The 17,695-nt window shown below is 35.8% G+C and overlaps 1 protein-coding gene across 4 annotated transcripts; it reads right to left on the reverse strand.

The window, feature by feature from the left end:
* Window positions 1-543: 543 nt before the first annotated feature.
* On the reverse strand, window positions 544-15,909 carry LOC104241651 (uncharacterized). 4 transcript variants are annotated; one of them, XM_009796597.2, is made up of 13 exons: window positions 15,864-15,909; window positions 15,632-15,697; window positions 15,318-15,482; window positions 13,661-13,778; window positions 12,428-12,524; window positions 11,188-11,294; window positions 9,725-9,847; window positions 9,477-9,630; window positions 8,444-8,504; window positions 7,966-8,348; window positions 4,962-6,531; window positions 2,336-2,744; window positions 544-1,005 (listed from the first exon to the last, which is right to left on the reverse strand). In XM_009796597.2, exons 3-12 carry the CDS (start codon window positions 15,443-15,445, stop codon window positions 2,498-2,500), a joined length of 2,988 nt encoding a protein of 995 aa, XP_009794899.1. In that variant the 5' UTR covers window positions 15,446-15,482; window positions 15,632-15,697; window positions 15,864-15,909; the 3' UTR covers window positions 544-1,005; window positions 2,336-2,497. The 4 variants fall into 4 exon arrangements, with proteins under 4 accessions (XP_009794899.1, XP_009794898.1, XP_009794900.1 ...); XM_009796596.2 differs by lacking the exon at window positions 15,864-15,909 and having other exon boundaries at window positions 15,632-15,857; XM_070172249.1 differs by lacking the exons at window positions 544-1,005; window positions 2,336-2,744; window positions 15,864-15,909 and adding an exon at window positions 2,774-4,333 and having other exon boundaries at window positions 15,632-15,857.
* Window positions 15,910-17,695: the final 1,786 nt, after the last annotated feature.

Below are 17,695 nucleotides of genomic sequence, written 5' to 3' on the forward strand. Positions count from 1 at the left end.
AACAAATTGGCCTCACTTTATCTGTTTAATACGAGGTGTTTGTATTTTGTCCATAACTATTCTCTATATGAACAAATGGGTTGGTTTTCACACTTTCTTTGTCTACTATAGTATATTTGTGCTTCTTTCACCCAGCAGCACGAACACTATGGAGATAAAGTTTCAACAACTTTTGCTTTATTTAGTTGGTATGTCTTTCCAATAAAAGGATGTTGTACATGCACGGGAAACATATCATGTTAAAGGCAATGTATTATTGAACTAGTTTGACTCTAGGACAGTTCAACCATTTTTGCAGAATGCCAAAAGTACAACAAATAGTGGTTACTATTACTTGATTTTCTTTTTCAGATCTTGGAGCTAATTATTTCTCAAAAGTAAAGGATTTAATCACTTGGAACTAAAAATACAATATTCTGTTCTCTAGAACAACCAACAATTGTAGTTTGTTTGCCAGAGAACAATTGTTTCGTCTTCCATAAAACTAAACACCACAATTGTACATGTTTTCCATAAAACAAACCAACATGGAAAAAGCAAAACTGTTTGCAATCTGAGCACTTTTAGCATTCAGAACTTTGTTTTGGCAATCTTCGAATATTCAACAATTTTTCTAAATTACACCATATCAAATGTTCAAAACTTAGTTTCACCCAGCTCCTTTGAGCAAAAATGGAGCCTTAAATATCAATGCTCAGCTGATATGTTCAGATAGCAGTAGATACAAATAGAAATAAAATGTGGCATATCAGCAACATCATTGTTTTTTTCCTCAATATGCAAATGCCGTAATTTCATATTACAGAATACAAACCTTGATATTTTTTACCTTCACTTTTAATTCATATCTTATGTGCAAAATTGGAATAGAAGGCTCTTTGTTGTTTGACTAGTTTGTGACCACAGCTCCACGTACGAGTAGACATGGTTTTCTCTTCTACAAAATAACAGAATTCCTCATCATAGTACCTGCATCTACCAAACTCGTGCAAATAGAAGCACCACCTGCAAGTGAAACACGAGGAAATAAGTCTCAGGAGGATTCTACACAGAGAATGTTCCACAAACACACTTTTGCACACTGAAGCATAAGGATATCCTATTCTTTGATCCATTTCAAGATTAAGGAAAACAAGGTCCTATTTTTTTTTTAACATCTACCAGCCATGTAAGAGTACAACATAAGGTAGAGTTTTGTATTCCATCCCAATCAAAACAGCTATTGACAAGGAAACAGACTCTCCCATTCCGTAAATCCCATCCTATTACAAAGAAAAGTCAAATCTTAGTTTTGAACATTAGCAAAGAATCAATGGAATGGACAACAGATTACTTTGAACAAATCAATGAATCATAATCATGAAAGCTAAAGTGATTCAAATGTGGAAAAGATAACATAGAATAAATACTTCTTAGGGTTTAAACACTTCTGAGAAAGGGCATCATAACAATTGTGAGAGGAGGCTTTCTTCCTCTCTCCGTTTTTTTTTTTTTTTTGCGTGTGTGTGTAAGACAGCTCTCAGCTCTGGTAAGACTGGCTCAGTAAGCCTACAGAAACAAGTGAGCATCTGCATGCAACTTTCAGCTTCACCTTATATCTCACCAGCAATGACACTAAGTTTCTATAGTGATCGAAACTTTTAGGTTTAGGAAAATGAAAAACTTCCAACATACAGCTCTTCAAAATTCTTGAGAGCTCGTGAAACCTTATCGCGGGCCTAGAATGTAAGAGAAGGCAAAATGGGAAAAGAGAAAAGGGGAGCGAAGAAAAAAACAAGAAAAACGGGGAATACTAAGCTTGACAATATGCAGAATTTGGTCTCATATCCTAAGCCCTTAACTTCCTTGACAGAAGGCTTATATGTTGCAAACATAATGAATACATGGTAATAACAAGACATAAAGCACATAAAGCAACTTGTAGTTTTAAGATATAAAATAAGTAACTGGTAGCTTCATTCTCCAAAAAGCTTTCGAGCTTTTATTACTTCATTTGACCTAAAAAAAGTCCCTAGAAGGCACCTTCTCTGAATATGTGCACCTGACTGTGCACAACAACACTCTCTGTGTTAGTAAGAAGTAACAAATAAGTGCCTCATCTTATACAAATTCTAGTAGGCCAGGAAGATCAAAAGATTCAACAAGAAAACAAAACAGATATTATAGCTCAAATAGAGTGAAGAATAGACTCATGTACAATAAGGATATTGAGATTACATGTTTTTGGACCTATTATACTTGATTGTGAAGTAGTTAGCATTTATAAACGGTTGAGATTCACTTTTTAGTAAAAGCATAATTAAACATAAGAAATTCACAAAATCTCTTTCATTACCTCAATACCTTCCCATATTGTCATCAATTCAATGTCGGGAACAATCTAGCCAACAAACCAGCAGCAGCAAAGCACGGGACGGTAGTCAATGATACTCTCGAAAAACTGGCCACTAGAGCACTTCTTTCTTAAAATAAACATTGAAGATGTCTATCGTTAACCCTATTTGATTGAAAAAATAGTAGATGCTGCAGACGCCTCTGCAATTAAAGAAACAGGTTGACGAGCCTGCAAACAAGCACCTATCTCGAATGGGCGCAGCTCAGATCCATCAAATAGAAGGTTTACACCAGGATAAATCGCTTCTTTATTCTCAGCATCATCTTTTTCAACCTTAGTAGTAGTTACTGAGGGAGATTCCTCAACTGGCCTGGTGGCAGCCTCGTAAACAGGCGTCAGAGCATATGATCTGCAAGTTTATTTGAAAAGCATGATAACAGAACTTAGAAAGAAGAAACTATATGAGCATTCAGAATTTCAGCAATGCATTTCTGCTTCAGAGACAAGGTTATATAAGCTTTCTAAAATGGTCTCGCTACAGCACATTATCCTATGGATTGGTTTTACTACTAAACTATGAGTTATCCAGATCCTATAGAGGCCTATGTTGCAGAGTGCAGATTGCCATGAAGCAACAACATGGGAAAGGATTCAAAGTGAGGGATGTTGGACTTACTCAATATTCTAAAGAACTTAGGAGTCATATAAATGTTAAGCAACACAAGCCAAGTCTCAAGGTTAAAACAAATTATTTTTACATGCAACAGGTATCTACTCCCTCCTTTCCAAAAAGATTGGCACTATTTCCTTGTTAGTCCGTTTCAAGAAGATTGACACCTTTCAATATTTCCTTAATAGGAAGCATTTAGAGCCACACAAATGTTACGACAAATTTAAGACCATAAGTTTTAAAAGTTTTACGGCCGCACAAATGCTAAGCTTATTTAAGACCACATATCTCAAAAGTCTTCCCTTCTTTATTAAAGTTTGTGCCAAGTGAAACTAGGACAATCTTTTTGAGACAGAGGGAGTAATTATCTTCACCAACTGCTCAGCATCCTTGAAAGTTAAATGCCGAAAAAGCAGGTTAGAAAGTTTAAATTCCTCTGTCGCCATCAAACTGCAAAAAAACTATATCGTATACCATTATCTCACATAGTCAAAGAAAAGTGTCGATGACCTCTCGAGACCTACAATAAAAAAGAAAAAAGACTCGGATATGCCATGACATCCAAGATTAGGGCACTATGTACATATCATGTCTCACAGAAAATGCATATACAGTAACGGTTTCATATTTAGTTTATTTTGAGTGACAACCGCCGGTAAAATTTTTGTAACAGTGGATGTCAGTAATTTACTCAAAAGCTGGTAGGTCAATGTTCCATGCTTCAAGTCCAACATCAGAAGCCTTCTACCATATGTTACTTCGATATGAGTTATGTGCCAAGTTTCTTGTCCCTCTCTAAGCATGTTGAACACAAAATGTTAGCATCTTATATATATATATATATATCATGCTTTCCACAACACCCTGGCTCTGCAAGCTTCCCAAGACAACATGTTCTATACCAAGCAACTTTACATCTCCAGATCCCACTAATGGTGGTCATATTACTCGATAATGATCATCAATGACTGTTTCTCCAGGTACATAAACTCTTGCGGGGCATCCTTTTCCCAAAAGGTCTCTGTCCTGATGAGATGAAATCCTTGGAAAGTATTTGAACAACAAAAAGAGACGACCAGAAAGTTGACATCGTATGTCTCAGATGGGCAAATCAGTGTGGTTATCAGTTTCACAAGAGAGTGATATTCCAGATTTTATGCTAATTATAAACTTTCCACCCGTAAACTAATGAATCCAGATTACTGAAACATGGAAAGGGACCAGTAATCTAGAACAACATTAAATAAGTCCTTCGCAATTCCCTGGGGGGTTTGTTCAAGGTGCAAGAGGGCTCTGACTAGCAACAACCATTTCTTCTGCTCCTACTTCTTGCGTCATTCATTGCAGCAAGCAAGAAAACAAAAGATTATCAGATAATTCCCTTTTTGAGTAAGATTATTCAGATAATTCTTTTACTATTTTGACAGTCAAAAGGTTATTCAGAGAGATCTTTCATCATTTCCTTCAGAATATTAAGTTTGTTAAATGTTTTGTTTAATAAATTAATCTGCTGAAATATTTCACCAAATAAGAGACTCTTGTTACTTGTAAGCAATTTTATATAACTACTTTCACCTTTACAGTTGCATTTTAGCTTTTGTAAAGAAGGTTAGAAGAATTTTTTTTAATGTCATTCAGAAGAAAGCTTTCGTGGTGTTCTCTTCCAAACTTGTGCAACAACTACCTTACCACGAACCCCAGTACGACATGCAAGGCAAAAGTGAAATACAAGCTTTCCAAAATACTAGCCCTACAATCCCTTATTTAGAATCAAGACAGATGCATAAACTGGAAACATGCCCTTAGAGGACAGCACTTAAATTGTCCACAATACATATCCAGATATTAAACAGATAAAATCTTTAGGTGCAATATGTCAGAGATTCTAAAGATAACAATATAGTAAGAAAAGTATAATCAATCTATGAAATGTGAGAGAGATTGATCAAAATGCACCTCAGAATATTGCCATCAAAACTCAGAACTTCTGTTCTAGATCTCTGCCGATGAGCAAGTTTTAGTCTGTGGTGTTCGCTAGAGACACCAGAAATGGGAGAAGAAGGATCAACAATGGGGTTCCACCTTCCACTTGCATAGGTCATAAGATGCCGGGATGATTCCTTTGGCTGCTCTTTCTGGTAAAGGAGTTTTGCTGTTGGACCTGTGGCCTGATACTCAGCACAAACATCTCGCAATCTCTTTCTTAACTCTTGCATTGCATCATGGTGCTCTCCAAATAAATCTGTTTGGAGTAGTTGTGAAGAAACTAATCTCTTGCATATATTATTACACAATTTTGGACTAAACAGTGGAATACCAAATTCTACACTTAGTGGAACCCATTCATACTTCTCGTCATCAGGTGTGATATTATCTTGGACTCTATCTTTGTAAAGTCTTAACAGGCGAATATAACCAATGGTCCAAAAATTAAGTTTGTTAGACAGAGAATCTAATAGCGAATTCAGATTGAAAGTTTCTTTGGAGGACAGTCCTAGTTCCTCCCCTACTTGAGCTATTGAACCATCAGAGTTCTTCAAGGGCAAGGGAATATCCAAAGTAACAACTCTTCTAGCCTCATCGAGATCATATCTGCTGAGGGGAAGCACAAGGACTGCAGACTGCTTGAGTAGTGAGTTTATACAATGTAAAAGTATACTTCCTTTTACCAAGTTCCCTTCAGACTTCCCCCCTAAACCTCCAATGGAAGATCCATCCCATGACCATAGAAGTGCTTTCTCACAGCCAGCTAATGGTGCAGGAAGCATTCTTAATAAGTGACCTTTCATCAGAACAACTGACAGAGGTCCACTAGCAGTAGCAGAATATAGCACCAATTTCATCCAGGGTGTCATAGATGAATGGGAGGGAGGTCCAAAATGAACAGGGCCTTTTGGTCCTGGCAAAACTGAAGAAGGAGGAAGGGGAACCATGGATACAACGATGTCATAGTCACGCAGAAATAGACGATCTAAAGTAGCCGGTGAGAGAGCAGCCAAGCTTTCACAGCGGAGTATATCCACGCGGTATTTTCTTTGTTTCTTCAACTCTTTATCAGCATCTAAGATATCAGCGGATACTGATTTCTCATGATTCTCAGAACTGACCTCTGGTTTGATCTCCCAGTCTGATTGATTTGTTTCTTTAGATTTTGTTCCTGATAGAGGTTCTTCATCATTAGGCACTTGGGGTGTTTCAGAATGTGGCATATCTTCATTATCTAGCTCAGATTTGTCTGTTGGTGTATCTCCTGATTTTTCAGAAAGTGAAATATCCTTTGTCATTGAAGTAGCATCCTCACTTCTTGAAGACGTAATGCCAGTCTTTTCTATTTCTCCAGCTGGAACCCCACCTGATGCTAGACATTCCAGGACGCACCGAAGACTAAATGCATGATTGGCAAACTCTTGCAGTTCACCTTCAAATTTTGTCCCCTCGAGTGTGCCCAAATCTTTACAAAGATCTGCAATACTAGCATGACCTAGTTTTCCCGCTTCATACAATGTCACCGCATGTGATTTTAGACCTGCAAAACGGTTACTTCAGAGTTCAAAACAGATTGCAGAGAAAAAAACTGAAGTTCTGATACTGCAAACACAGAAATTCGATGCACACCAACATTGACATCAGGATAACCAATGAACTTCAGATCCATCCATGAAATGTGTACAATATCAAAAAGTGAAACACAAAATAAAGTTTTGGTGTACAGTTAGCATATGGAAACAGTGACACAACTTCAAAAATGCACAGTAGAGAAAAAATCAAGCAATAAGGTCCTTTACAACCTAATCAGGGAAAAAGATTTTTGAGCTGCATAAGAAAGGTGCTCTAAGCTAGACAAGATGGATGTGCGGTCATACAAGACTAGACAGGATTAGCAATGACCACATTTGCTAGAAGGTTCAAGTAACATCCATCGAGGATAAAATGAGAAGGTCGGTTGAGATGGTATGGTCATGTCTAGCGTGGACCGCCTGATGCACCGCTCGTGAAACCATAATGAGTGAAGGCATTAAAAGTGGACGAGGTGGACCTAAAATCACTTGGAATGAAGCTATATTGATGGACCTACAATTTCTTCGGAGTCATGCAGGCTTAGTGAAAGATAAGGCACAATGCAAGAAAATGATCTATGTAGGAGATATATATTAGCTGAAAATATGTTTAAGTCATGTTAGACTTTTACTCTACATCCTATACTTTTCTAGGAGTTGTTTCGCCTTTCAGAGATTTATACATGGGTAGGAAATATAAAGAACTTCTATATATATAAAAAATGTGTGTGTGTGTCTGTATATATTAGCTTGGGAGTTGGGACTGAGGCGTAGTTATTGTTGTTGCTGTATAAGAAAGGTGCTTTAACACAGACAAACAATCTTGAGCTGCGGCACAAGATGCTAATCTCTTATTACATCACTATAACTTTTTGCTTTAACACAGACAGACAATCTTGAGCTGCGGCACAAGATGCTAATCTCTAATTACATCACTATAACTTTTTTGCTTTAACACAGACAGACAATCTTGAGCCACGGCACAAGATGCTAATCTCTAATTACATCACTATAACTTTTTGGGAAGATCTGTCATGTTTCCCAGGAACAGACCAAGCTTTTCTCCTCGTACTTGCAGGAAAACTGGCTTTCACACATAACTATTCTGTTCACTGGCAGTAACTCGGTAGAAGTTCATTCAAAAGGTAGGAAACTTCAAGAAAGATGAGTAGTTGCAGCTGACATAACACCATCCATAAAATCCACAACAGAAACTGCAGTAGGTATATGTATCAGAAAACCCCAGTTCGTTTTGCAAGCACCAGTTGAAAAGTGCTTTTAATAATGCAGTTGGTAATAATGAATGTAATTGAATCACCATTCCAGGACCTATTTTGTTTTATAGTGTTTGTCACAGTTATGAGAATAAGGAACACAGAAATATAGTTGAGAGAAGAGAAAACCTGGTGATACAGATCCCATCATAAGATAAGATGTTATATTAGCATCAACAAGAAAAGCAACCCGAGCATAACCAGAAGCCCTGATATTATTCTCTGTCCATGGAATGTCTACTTGTTGAAAAGCACTGCCATCAGAGGACACATTTGCAGAGCCCAAGCTGGCATGAGAACCATCTTCCTCGTCACTAAGAAGGCTCTTAGGTGACCCTGGAACATTAGGATCTTGCAGAATAGATGCTGGGTCTATTAGTTTGACAGCCCATCCCAATCGGCAAGCAAAAGATGCAGCTGCTTGAAGTTGAGAAAGATCAGCCTGTAGTGTTGCAGCCAATTCAGCAACAGTTGAATTCTCACTTGAGACCACAAAAACAGCATACAGCACCCTGGATAATGAAGGTGACATGTTATATATGGACCCCCCGTGTATACCATACGGAAATATGATATGAGATTCCTGTGTTAATGGAAAGTGCCTTACTCCTCAATTGGATCTTCATAGGACTGCTCCCGGTTAGAAACAAATCCTTCAAGCCTTGAAACTGCAATATTTTGTGTATGAACAACCTAAAGTCTCAGATGAAAGGATTCAACAGATAGCATAAAAGTGCAAGAATGGGCAGAATTTATTTAAAATATACTAAAGAACAGTTAAACCACAGATATAAAAGAGTTTCATCTCTTCATTCAATTAATATTCCTGACTGAATCTCTAACAAAAGCTCAATGTCTAATTCAGCTAGACATGATGTCTTATCATATATGACGAGCATAAAAAATCTAACAGTAAAAATTTGAGTTACGGCCAATAGGTCATGGCAAACATCCATATGAGCATGATGAATTAAGCAACAACTGCATTTTTTGGAATGAATAGGCTCCATTTGGAACTTTTTCCCTTCTTAGTATAAGTAGGCTCTATTTGGAACGTCAAAATATCATCTTATGTACGAGTGAAGGTTTTTTTATTCGGTAAATTTGTTTCCGTTTAATTGTCAAAGAGACTTTGATAGTCTAAGTAAATATTTTCTCCAGAGCAGACTCACAGCTCCAATAACCTGGAGTGGAAAAGAAATTCAGAAGTTCCTTGCATTAGACGGAAGTTATTATTTGGTTACATTTAGAAGGTTTAAGTAGACCTAACCGTAGATAGGAAATTCTAAGGTTAAATGAATATGATATATACATGCCATCACATTGTGGAGAAAGCAATCCGAACTCAAATATAAATAGTCTACACAAGAAATTTGCTCGCGCCTGGATTCAAGGATAGGACCAACTAGATCCAAGCAACAGGTAAGTCAAAGCATACCAACTTCTTATTCTGCACTCTGCAGGTGGTTGGATTCGGAAAGAGGTCACATGAAAGGAAAATTGAGGTGCAATACCCATCACCTCCCAGGTAATTTACTAGATGGTGGTCAAAAAATAAAATGAAGAAAGGTTAACCAAAAGAAGCAATTTGGTAGATTTATTCCAAAATATTACAAAAAGAAACATAAATGGTGTCTAACCTTTAAAACGATCATCAGGGTAGACCGGCACATCAAAATAGACTAATCCTCGTCGATGAAGCCCCTTTATAATTTCAGGATCAAAAAGAATGAAAGAGTTTGCTTCTTCCTTGCAGATTTTATCTATTGTTGCCGTTTCTTCTTCAGTCAATTTCTATGAAAAGGAGAATAACGACAAAAACAAATATTTCAATCGCCACGTCGGAAAGCCAGATATTTCTTTTCTTAGGATGGTGGTGTCAACTTGCCTTGAATTCCTCTAGGGTAAAATTGACAAGACAAACTCCCCACCATGGCTCAATAACAAAGTCCACCGGCTGTGTAGGCAATAGTTCTTTCGCTATTGATTTGTTTAGCTTCCACATAATTTTCTGTCAAGATCCAAAATAACTGAAATTACAATAGACAACATGACGAAAAGCCTAGGTTAGCCACAGAGCTCAGGACGGTGAGATTAATGGATCTTCCCTGAACCCTGACCAATTTGAGCAAAGGGACAAAGGTGAATAGCCAGCATCCTTCATTAATCTTTCTACACGAAACGGTGTATTATATTCTCTCGATGTTTTCCTCTTTTGCATTGCCCCCCAAAAAAGGAGACATTCACAAGCAGGAGGATATAGAAAACTTCTGGAAGGACTGGAATGCTGTCTGGAGAACTAAACCATTATGTTTTTTAGGGCAGTTTGCTTGTAATGAAAGAAATGGAAGATTGTTTCATGATATTGAAATGGATATAGCTAACTCCAAACGAATTTTGTTTCATGTATTTTTTTCAACGTAAAGAGAAGATTCCCTTGTATAGATGACTGGAACAATTTGTTAGCTTAGTGTAGCTAAGCCAATTTTCAGCTCTGTACAGATTTTCGATACCATCATGTTGTGATGTCAATAAGATTCTGTTTTATCACAAAGAGATCATGAAAGTGGGCATACTTGTGTATGGGGATTAACAGAAGTGAAACTCAAGAATGATTACTGCTGGTGACTTCTAATGTTGGAGGGTCCACCTTAGATGATCACCTTATTCAGTTAAAGGGTAACATTGGAGGGATGCACTAGTCTAATCACTTATATTGCAATTTCCGCTCCAAGCCATTTAGGCCATTTAAACCAAGACAAGGGGAGGAACTTACAAGGTAATCCAGAAGCAGTGAAAAAATATGGGAAAGAATTTTCTTTTCCAACAGTAGGCCATTTACCATAAAAGTCCACGTCAAGGATAATAGAATTGGTAGTGAAATTGCAAGTGTAGTAGTTAACCTTGGTGCAGCAAGTAGTGGAGAAAACTAACAGCAAACGGAAATAGAGAAATAAAGATGGATTTTATTTTCCAAAAGAGATAACTTAAGCAGCAATGAGAACACTAATAATCTGCAAAATGGCAGCTTTTTTGTTAAAATAAAAGAATACATAAATAAATGGCTTAAACTTGCAAAGACCCTAATGTCGTGACAAAGTAAGACATCAAAAAATACCCCTATTTTAAGTTGAAAATGCTGCTAACCTAAACCCTAACTGTAACCACAATAAAACAGCTTTAAACCTATATAAATCCTGCAAAAGCCTACCTAAAAGAACAAATTCCAGCAGGACTCTAATTTTCTATTTCTACTACTTGAAACTTATAAGTTTAACAAATCCTGCTTTCATGGAGCATCATGACCTTTACTTGCTATCTGTCACAATAGATACGAACACGCGACAATACCTTAGATCTGCACTTGTTCATGATGTCAATAAATTCATTTCTTCCAATTCCAGTAAGCCGTAAGGCATCTGCAGCACTAAAATTTGGGATGCTGTCATAGGGTTGCTCTGCATTCATGATAACAGAGAGTCAGAAACCCCATAAGACTGGTAGCAATTGCAAAGAACCTGAAATTTCCGTGAACAATCTAGTGATAGCTGAAGAAGTAAGGACACGTTAACATTTGCAATCCATAGAAATTATTGGTACCAATTGCAAAGAACCTGAAATTTCTTTGGACAATTTAAGTGACCAGAGCAAGAAGGACACGTTAACATTTGCAATCCATAGAAATTATGACAATGAGAATCAGCAGTCAAATGCAGAAAACTGTGAGGAAATCTTAGTATAAACAGTTGACAGCAAACACCGAATAATTCTTCTACAGCACATGCTAGATTGCTTTAATAAAAAGACCATGTAGGGCAATCACTACAGAAAAGATAGCGCATCCGACACTACTATAGCATGCAAATAAATTAAAGATGAGTAAATACTCCATCCATGTCAATTTATGTCACATTCTATCTGTTTTGAAATGTCCAAAAACAATATTATCTCACAACTTTCAAAAGTTTCAAGTGTCCAAATATTAAACTATTCAGTCATTTAAACTGGTGTATTTCTCCATCTAACTGACTACTGAACCATTGCTTTATTAGTGTTATGTTATCCACTACTACTAATATAATACACAAGTCAAACTAATATCTTAAACTCCATTCCTAATCAAATGGTGTCAAACTGAGAAGGAGGACCACCTTTTAGCAGTGACAAAGACTGGGCAAAAGATTGTATACAAGAGGTACACATGAATGGACTTTAGAGAGAGAGGGAGAGGGAGAGAGAGAGAGAGAGAGAGAGGAATGCTGCTGAAATATTTGGTTCAGGAGCCGCTCTTGTGTCAAAAGCGCAATAGAACTATTAAGCCGTCCAAAGAGTTCTCTTCCAGAAATAATAGCCTCGAATTAGTAACTAAAAGTGCAAGCATTTAAGCTGCATATAAACTTGCAGAAATGCCCAGTGGAAAGGTATCATCTTTTTTTGTTGACAAGCGCAATCATCTTTAAGCAAAGAGAATTTAGGACATAATCTAAGTACGCTATACAGCGTGTCAGCATCAGAATCTACTTAAAATTTCGAGCAAAGAAAAATACACCCTCAATAGTCAATTCTGAACTAACATGATAGGAGGCTATACCATTTTTCATGACTTCAAAAATCATGTCGCAGTAGTATCTGAAAGGAGACACCCTCATGACACGGCAAACATACTCCGCAAGGTGATATGGAAAGAGCTGCAAGCAGAATATAATGACATTTAAGTTATTGTGCATTAGTTCCAATTCATTAGGTGCATATCCAAGATATAACTTTATTGGTCTTGAAGGTAATAAGAAATCAGCATTTGACTAATTTCTCATTATCTTCACCTGTTGGGGACATCTTTTACTCTCATTTCTTTTCTCTTCTACTAATAATTTCTCTAATTGATTAATTGGGATGCCATCTCTATTATCCGGAGATTAAATAAAATCTAATTGGGCAGAAAAAGTACCAAGTCTTTTTATAGAAATGTATGCTTCATAAGCATTAAGGCATTAAAATTAAAATAGAGAACACATTGTTAAAAAAAAAACAAGATCAAAAGATGACCAAGTCTTTCGGTACATATGTACTTCTGTGCCAAAGGCAATGCCATTACGTATGCCCAAATATTTAAATACGCATAATGCTTTTTAGCCCCCCACCCCCCACACACAAAAAAAAAAGGAAAGAGACTATATAAAAGAGTTGCCATAAATCCTTTTCTTACTAATGTGAAAAAGAAGGAACTGCACTGATCAGGAGAAAGCTTTGTTTCTTTTTCAGTAAATGATGCTAAATTTTTTCTTTCGTCTAAGCCTTTTGATTAGCATGTCTCACAATAAAAACAAGCTTACTTTTATGGCTTCAATTGACTTTCTAATGACTTGCAATTTCTAACCCTGAAACCAATACATTGTAAAATTGAATAGATAATCCACGATAAACAATTTTCATCTTTAATATTCATTAAGAACTTTGGAGCTATGCACACTCTTGTGTCCGGAAAAACATATGATGATCTAAGTTATAGATATGTCACGTGAATACTGATTTCAAAAGGTAAAACATGTCATGTAAGAAATAAATTGATTGAAATGGTGGAAACTGGAAAGTGCATAGCTTCTTTAGTTGGAACTCTGTCCCCGTGTTGATCAGAATGGGAAACCAAAACATGTCTTTTTCGTGAGTAGAACAAGAAATTTTTGAAAGAAAAAATTAGTTAAAAAACATCATTTTTTTTCCTTCTTTCATGTCACTACTTTTCTAAGCAGAACTGTTTTTCGAGTAAAATCTATAACAACTTTGTAGTACAAAGGATGAGAAAAAATTTCCACCCAATACACACCGCCAAGTTCCGTCGGAGATAGCGCAACATTTCTTCATAGTATTCACCTTCTTTACACACTTTACGAGCAAAGCAAGTGTTCCACAGGAGTCTCTTCTTTATGCAATGTTCAATTATCCTGCATAAACCCCAATCAGTAGAAAATATAAGCACAAGTAAACTACTAATTGCAAGAATAGCATGTGATTGTCCATAAGCAAAGAAAGATTTAAAATGAAATATTTACAAGTATCATATCTATTGATCACAACAAAAATACTAAATCTAAGTCAAAACTTCACGAAACAAAATATTATTGTATCTTTTTTGTTTTTGATAAGGTAATAAATTTTATTGATAAATACTGGGCATAAGACCTCCATACAAGAGGTATACCAAAAAGTGGAGACCTGCATAATAATATGATTCTCTACAAATAGCACCCAATCTTCTATACAAAGAGGAACTGCATGGGTGCACCAAAAAGAAATAAGGGATATAAACGATTATTTTCTATTAGAGTGTTGTATCTTGTCTTGCTACAATGCTAAATCCAATTAATCAACCGATCAACTACTCCCCAATCCCAAACTAGTTGGACTGGCGGTATGAATCCTCTATATATCCCGCTCTATTAGGAGCCATTTAGGGGTTCTCTATATATGAATTCACTTCTACGAGTTTCGCATAGCTGCTCCAAGTAAATAAAGGAAGAGGGTTGCAGTAGAGTCAACTTATAGTGAGTCCATGAGTCAAATCACAATAAATAAAAGTGGATCAATGATCACAAATGCACATTCTTGGGATCAAACTGTATCCTTAAAGTTCTAAAAAGAGTGTTCATGAAATGTTATAGCTGGTGGACCTCCAAAAATTGACGTCAGACCACAAAACATTCATGACAAACAGTTATAGACCTAGAAAAGGTTGCACTATCTCACCACTCACTACTGTTAACCATTCCACTTTTAAATGAACCTAGACTGTCCTAGTAAACACAGTATTCCCAACTCATTACACATCATTACAAGTTTGCTCAAGATTGATAGCCTCGTATACACCTGTTCGCTTCATACTTAATTGCAGAAGGTCAAACAAAAAGTTACAACCGAAGCTAATATATCCTACACAAGTTCAAATAGATATGTGACATTGAACTTCAAGCATGCCAAAAATTTAACAGCACTGCATTGTCCTAAAATCCACCTCCGGACATGTATGCTTTCATTGAAATTGGTGAATAGTGTGACCACCTTTATTTACTCAATCATATCTTCAACCAATGCCATCATGTGCTAGCAAGCCTTGTTCTTTTTCATGGGTCAAGCACGCGATTTTTTTTAACGAAGGATAGCGGTGAGATTTGAAACCGTAATCTAATACTACGTTGAAGTGTAACCACCTCAACTAAAAGTTTAAACAGTTTGATACGACACGTTTATTTACTTAATTTTGTCTTCAACAAAACATTTATAACCTTTCATCCTCTGTTTTGATATGAGACAAAAGAAAATCTTGAGTGAATCGAAGTGCCATAACTCACGAAGTAGCATAACCATGCTAAGTTGAATCGATGGAATTATTAATAATAGCTTCCAACCACAAAATTGGACGAAAGCAGTAGGCTCCACCATAAACATGATTTGGAAAGAACTAAAAAAAAAAAAGGAAAACAAACCTTCTGTGCCAATCTTCTTTGGAATTTACCGTGGCCTGAAGCCGCTTCGGAAGATTCTCCCAGGGACATTCTTCTTTGATTGCTTTTAGTATTAACTGTTCCTCAATTGTAGCCGGTATACGCTGCATTTTAATTTTCCTCACTCACTCTTCAACTGCCTAGACCCTGTAATTGATCTTAAACCTCATTGTTAAACAACACCTCCAATTCATCAACACCATAACTACAACAAATCACAGTAATTGATCACACATTTCCGACTATTGACCCTTCAATTTTACTGTGAATTAAAAGCAATGAGCTTAAGAACTTACATGAATTCGGATCAAGCGAAGCTAGGGGTCAGTTGATGAGCTGGACTGTAACCGGGTCGGATCCTGCTGGAATGATTCGGAGCTATTTCAGAAGAGGAAAATTTGAAGATCTAAAAATGGTTGCTGTGAGGAGTAATTGCAGACAGGGAAACTTCACAGCACGAAAGTGGGGCCCCTTAACTCTTTCTTAATTAAATAAATATTGCTCCGGTTAGTCGCCGTTGGATTTTACCTGTAATTAGACGGCCGGTCGTTGTGTGATCTTGTAATGGGAAAATAAAAAGAAAAAAGAAAACCTTTAACATGCATGTTTAAAAAAAGAAAAGAGCCTGTCTAAATCGAATAATTGCCTGACAAAAACAAGGGTAAAAAATAAAGCGAATAACTGTAGTTCTAAAAAGGACTTTTACGTCACATCTCTCTCCAAAACTTCAAAACGTTGTTTAACGTATCGTATTACATTATATTATTTAATAAATATAGTATACAAATAAATTATATCATTAAATTATATGTGAAGGCCACGAGAAGAGGTAGAGGGCGGCCTAAGAAGTATTGGGGAGAAGTGATCATGCAGGATATGGCGAAACTTCATATTTCCGAGTACATGACACTTGATAGGAAGTTATGGAGGTCGAGTATTACGGTTGTAGGCTAGGAGGTAACTGAGTCTTGCGTTACCTTGTACTGTTGTGAGCCTAGTCTGGTAGGGTTTTTATCTGAAATAGCTAGGGGCGTTGCAGTGTCTTACTATTTTCTCTTTTCGGTGCAGGACCTATTTACTAGCCATCATTTTTGTTTTGCATTTTTCCTTCTACATTTTATGTTCCTATTTTTCCTATGATCTCTGTGGTGAAACTAATATTCTCTTCTTTTTATTTTTCTTATTATCTTGAGCCGAGTGTCTTCCGGAAACAGCTTCTCTACTCCTTTGGGGTAGGGATAAGATATACGTACATACTACCTTCCCCATACCCCACTTGTGAAATTTTACTGGGTCGTTGTTGTTGTTGTTCGGATTTAATACATATTTATTATTGTTTGAGTTTATGATATTGCATAATAACTTATAGGTTTATTAAAATATCTTTAACTAATCTAAATGTTATATTTTTAACAAATATTCATAAAATAATTAAAGATGACCCTTTCGTGATTTATCACCAATTGTCTCTTGTAAGTATACTAAGTTCTTAAATGTGTGCAACTCCAATGAAATTAGTTGAAAATAAAATAATAATAAGATTACACTTTAAAATAAGATTCAAGTAATAGCTAAATAATCATGAGGGAAAATATAATTTTACATTGAAAACATTTAGTAGTTAAAAACAAAATATCAATATGTACTGAAAACTAACAATTTCACCTAAAGTCATTATACGTCTTTCAATTATGGGATTGCAACTTTCAGCCTATGCAAATTAAGTAGATGATTAATTTTATCTGTACTTTAATTGATTTTATGATATTTTTTAAGTTCAATTAGCATTTATCATGAAGACTTCCATATAAGTAATTTAAATTAATTTAGTTGTGTTATACTGTCATGAAATATATTATAACTTGTTAAGGCATCATAAATAATTATCTTTTTCTTTATTTTGAAATAGTAAAATTACCATTTTAGACGAAATAAAATTATTAATTAATAACAAGTAAAAGTATAGTGAGAAAAGAAACAAGGCAACATAATCACACCAAATCAATCATTAAACTAAACCTCTTTATTATTACATAACAATAAATTTAATAATATGACATAATATAATTTAAGTAACAATTAAATATTAAATCTAAAAAACAATACAATACAATACAATACAATAGGGTTAGTTTTGCCGTAAAAACTCTTAGTGTTAATATAAACGTGTAAAACTAAAACAACATTTGATTTATGATACAAAACTATGCATTGCCAATATTGCCATAATTTATTCGAAAATTTAAAGATCTCAATGTGGATTATTAATTAGCTTTGATGAATAGGATCATCTAAATTAATAATTCATCATTCTAACAATTCATGATTATTACTCATAACTTACAAATAACAAATTGTTA

Source organism: Nicotiana sylvestris, chromosome 4 (genome assembly GCF_000393655.2).
Source record: "Nicotiana sylvestris chromosome 4, ASM39365v2, whole genome shotgun sequence".
Classification (NCBI taxonomy): Eukaryota; Viridiplantae; Streptophyta; class Magnoliopsida; order Solanales; family Solanaceae; genus Nicotiana; species Nicotiana sylvestris.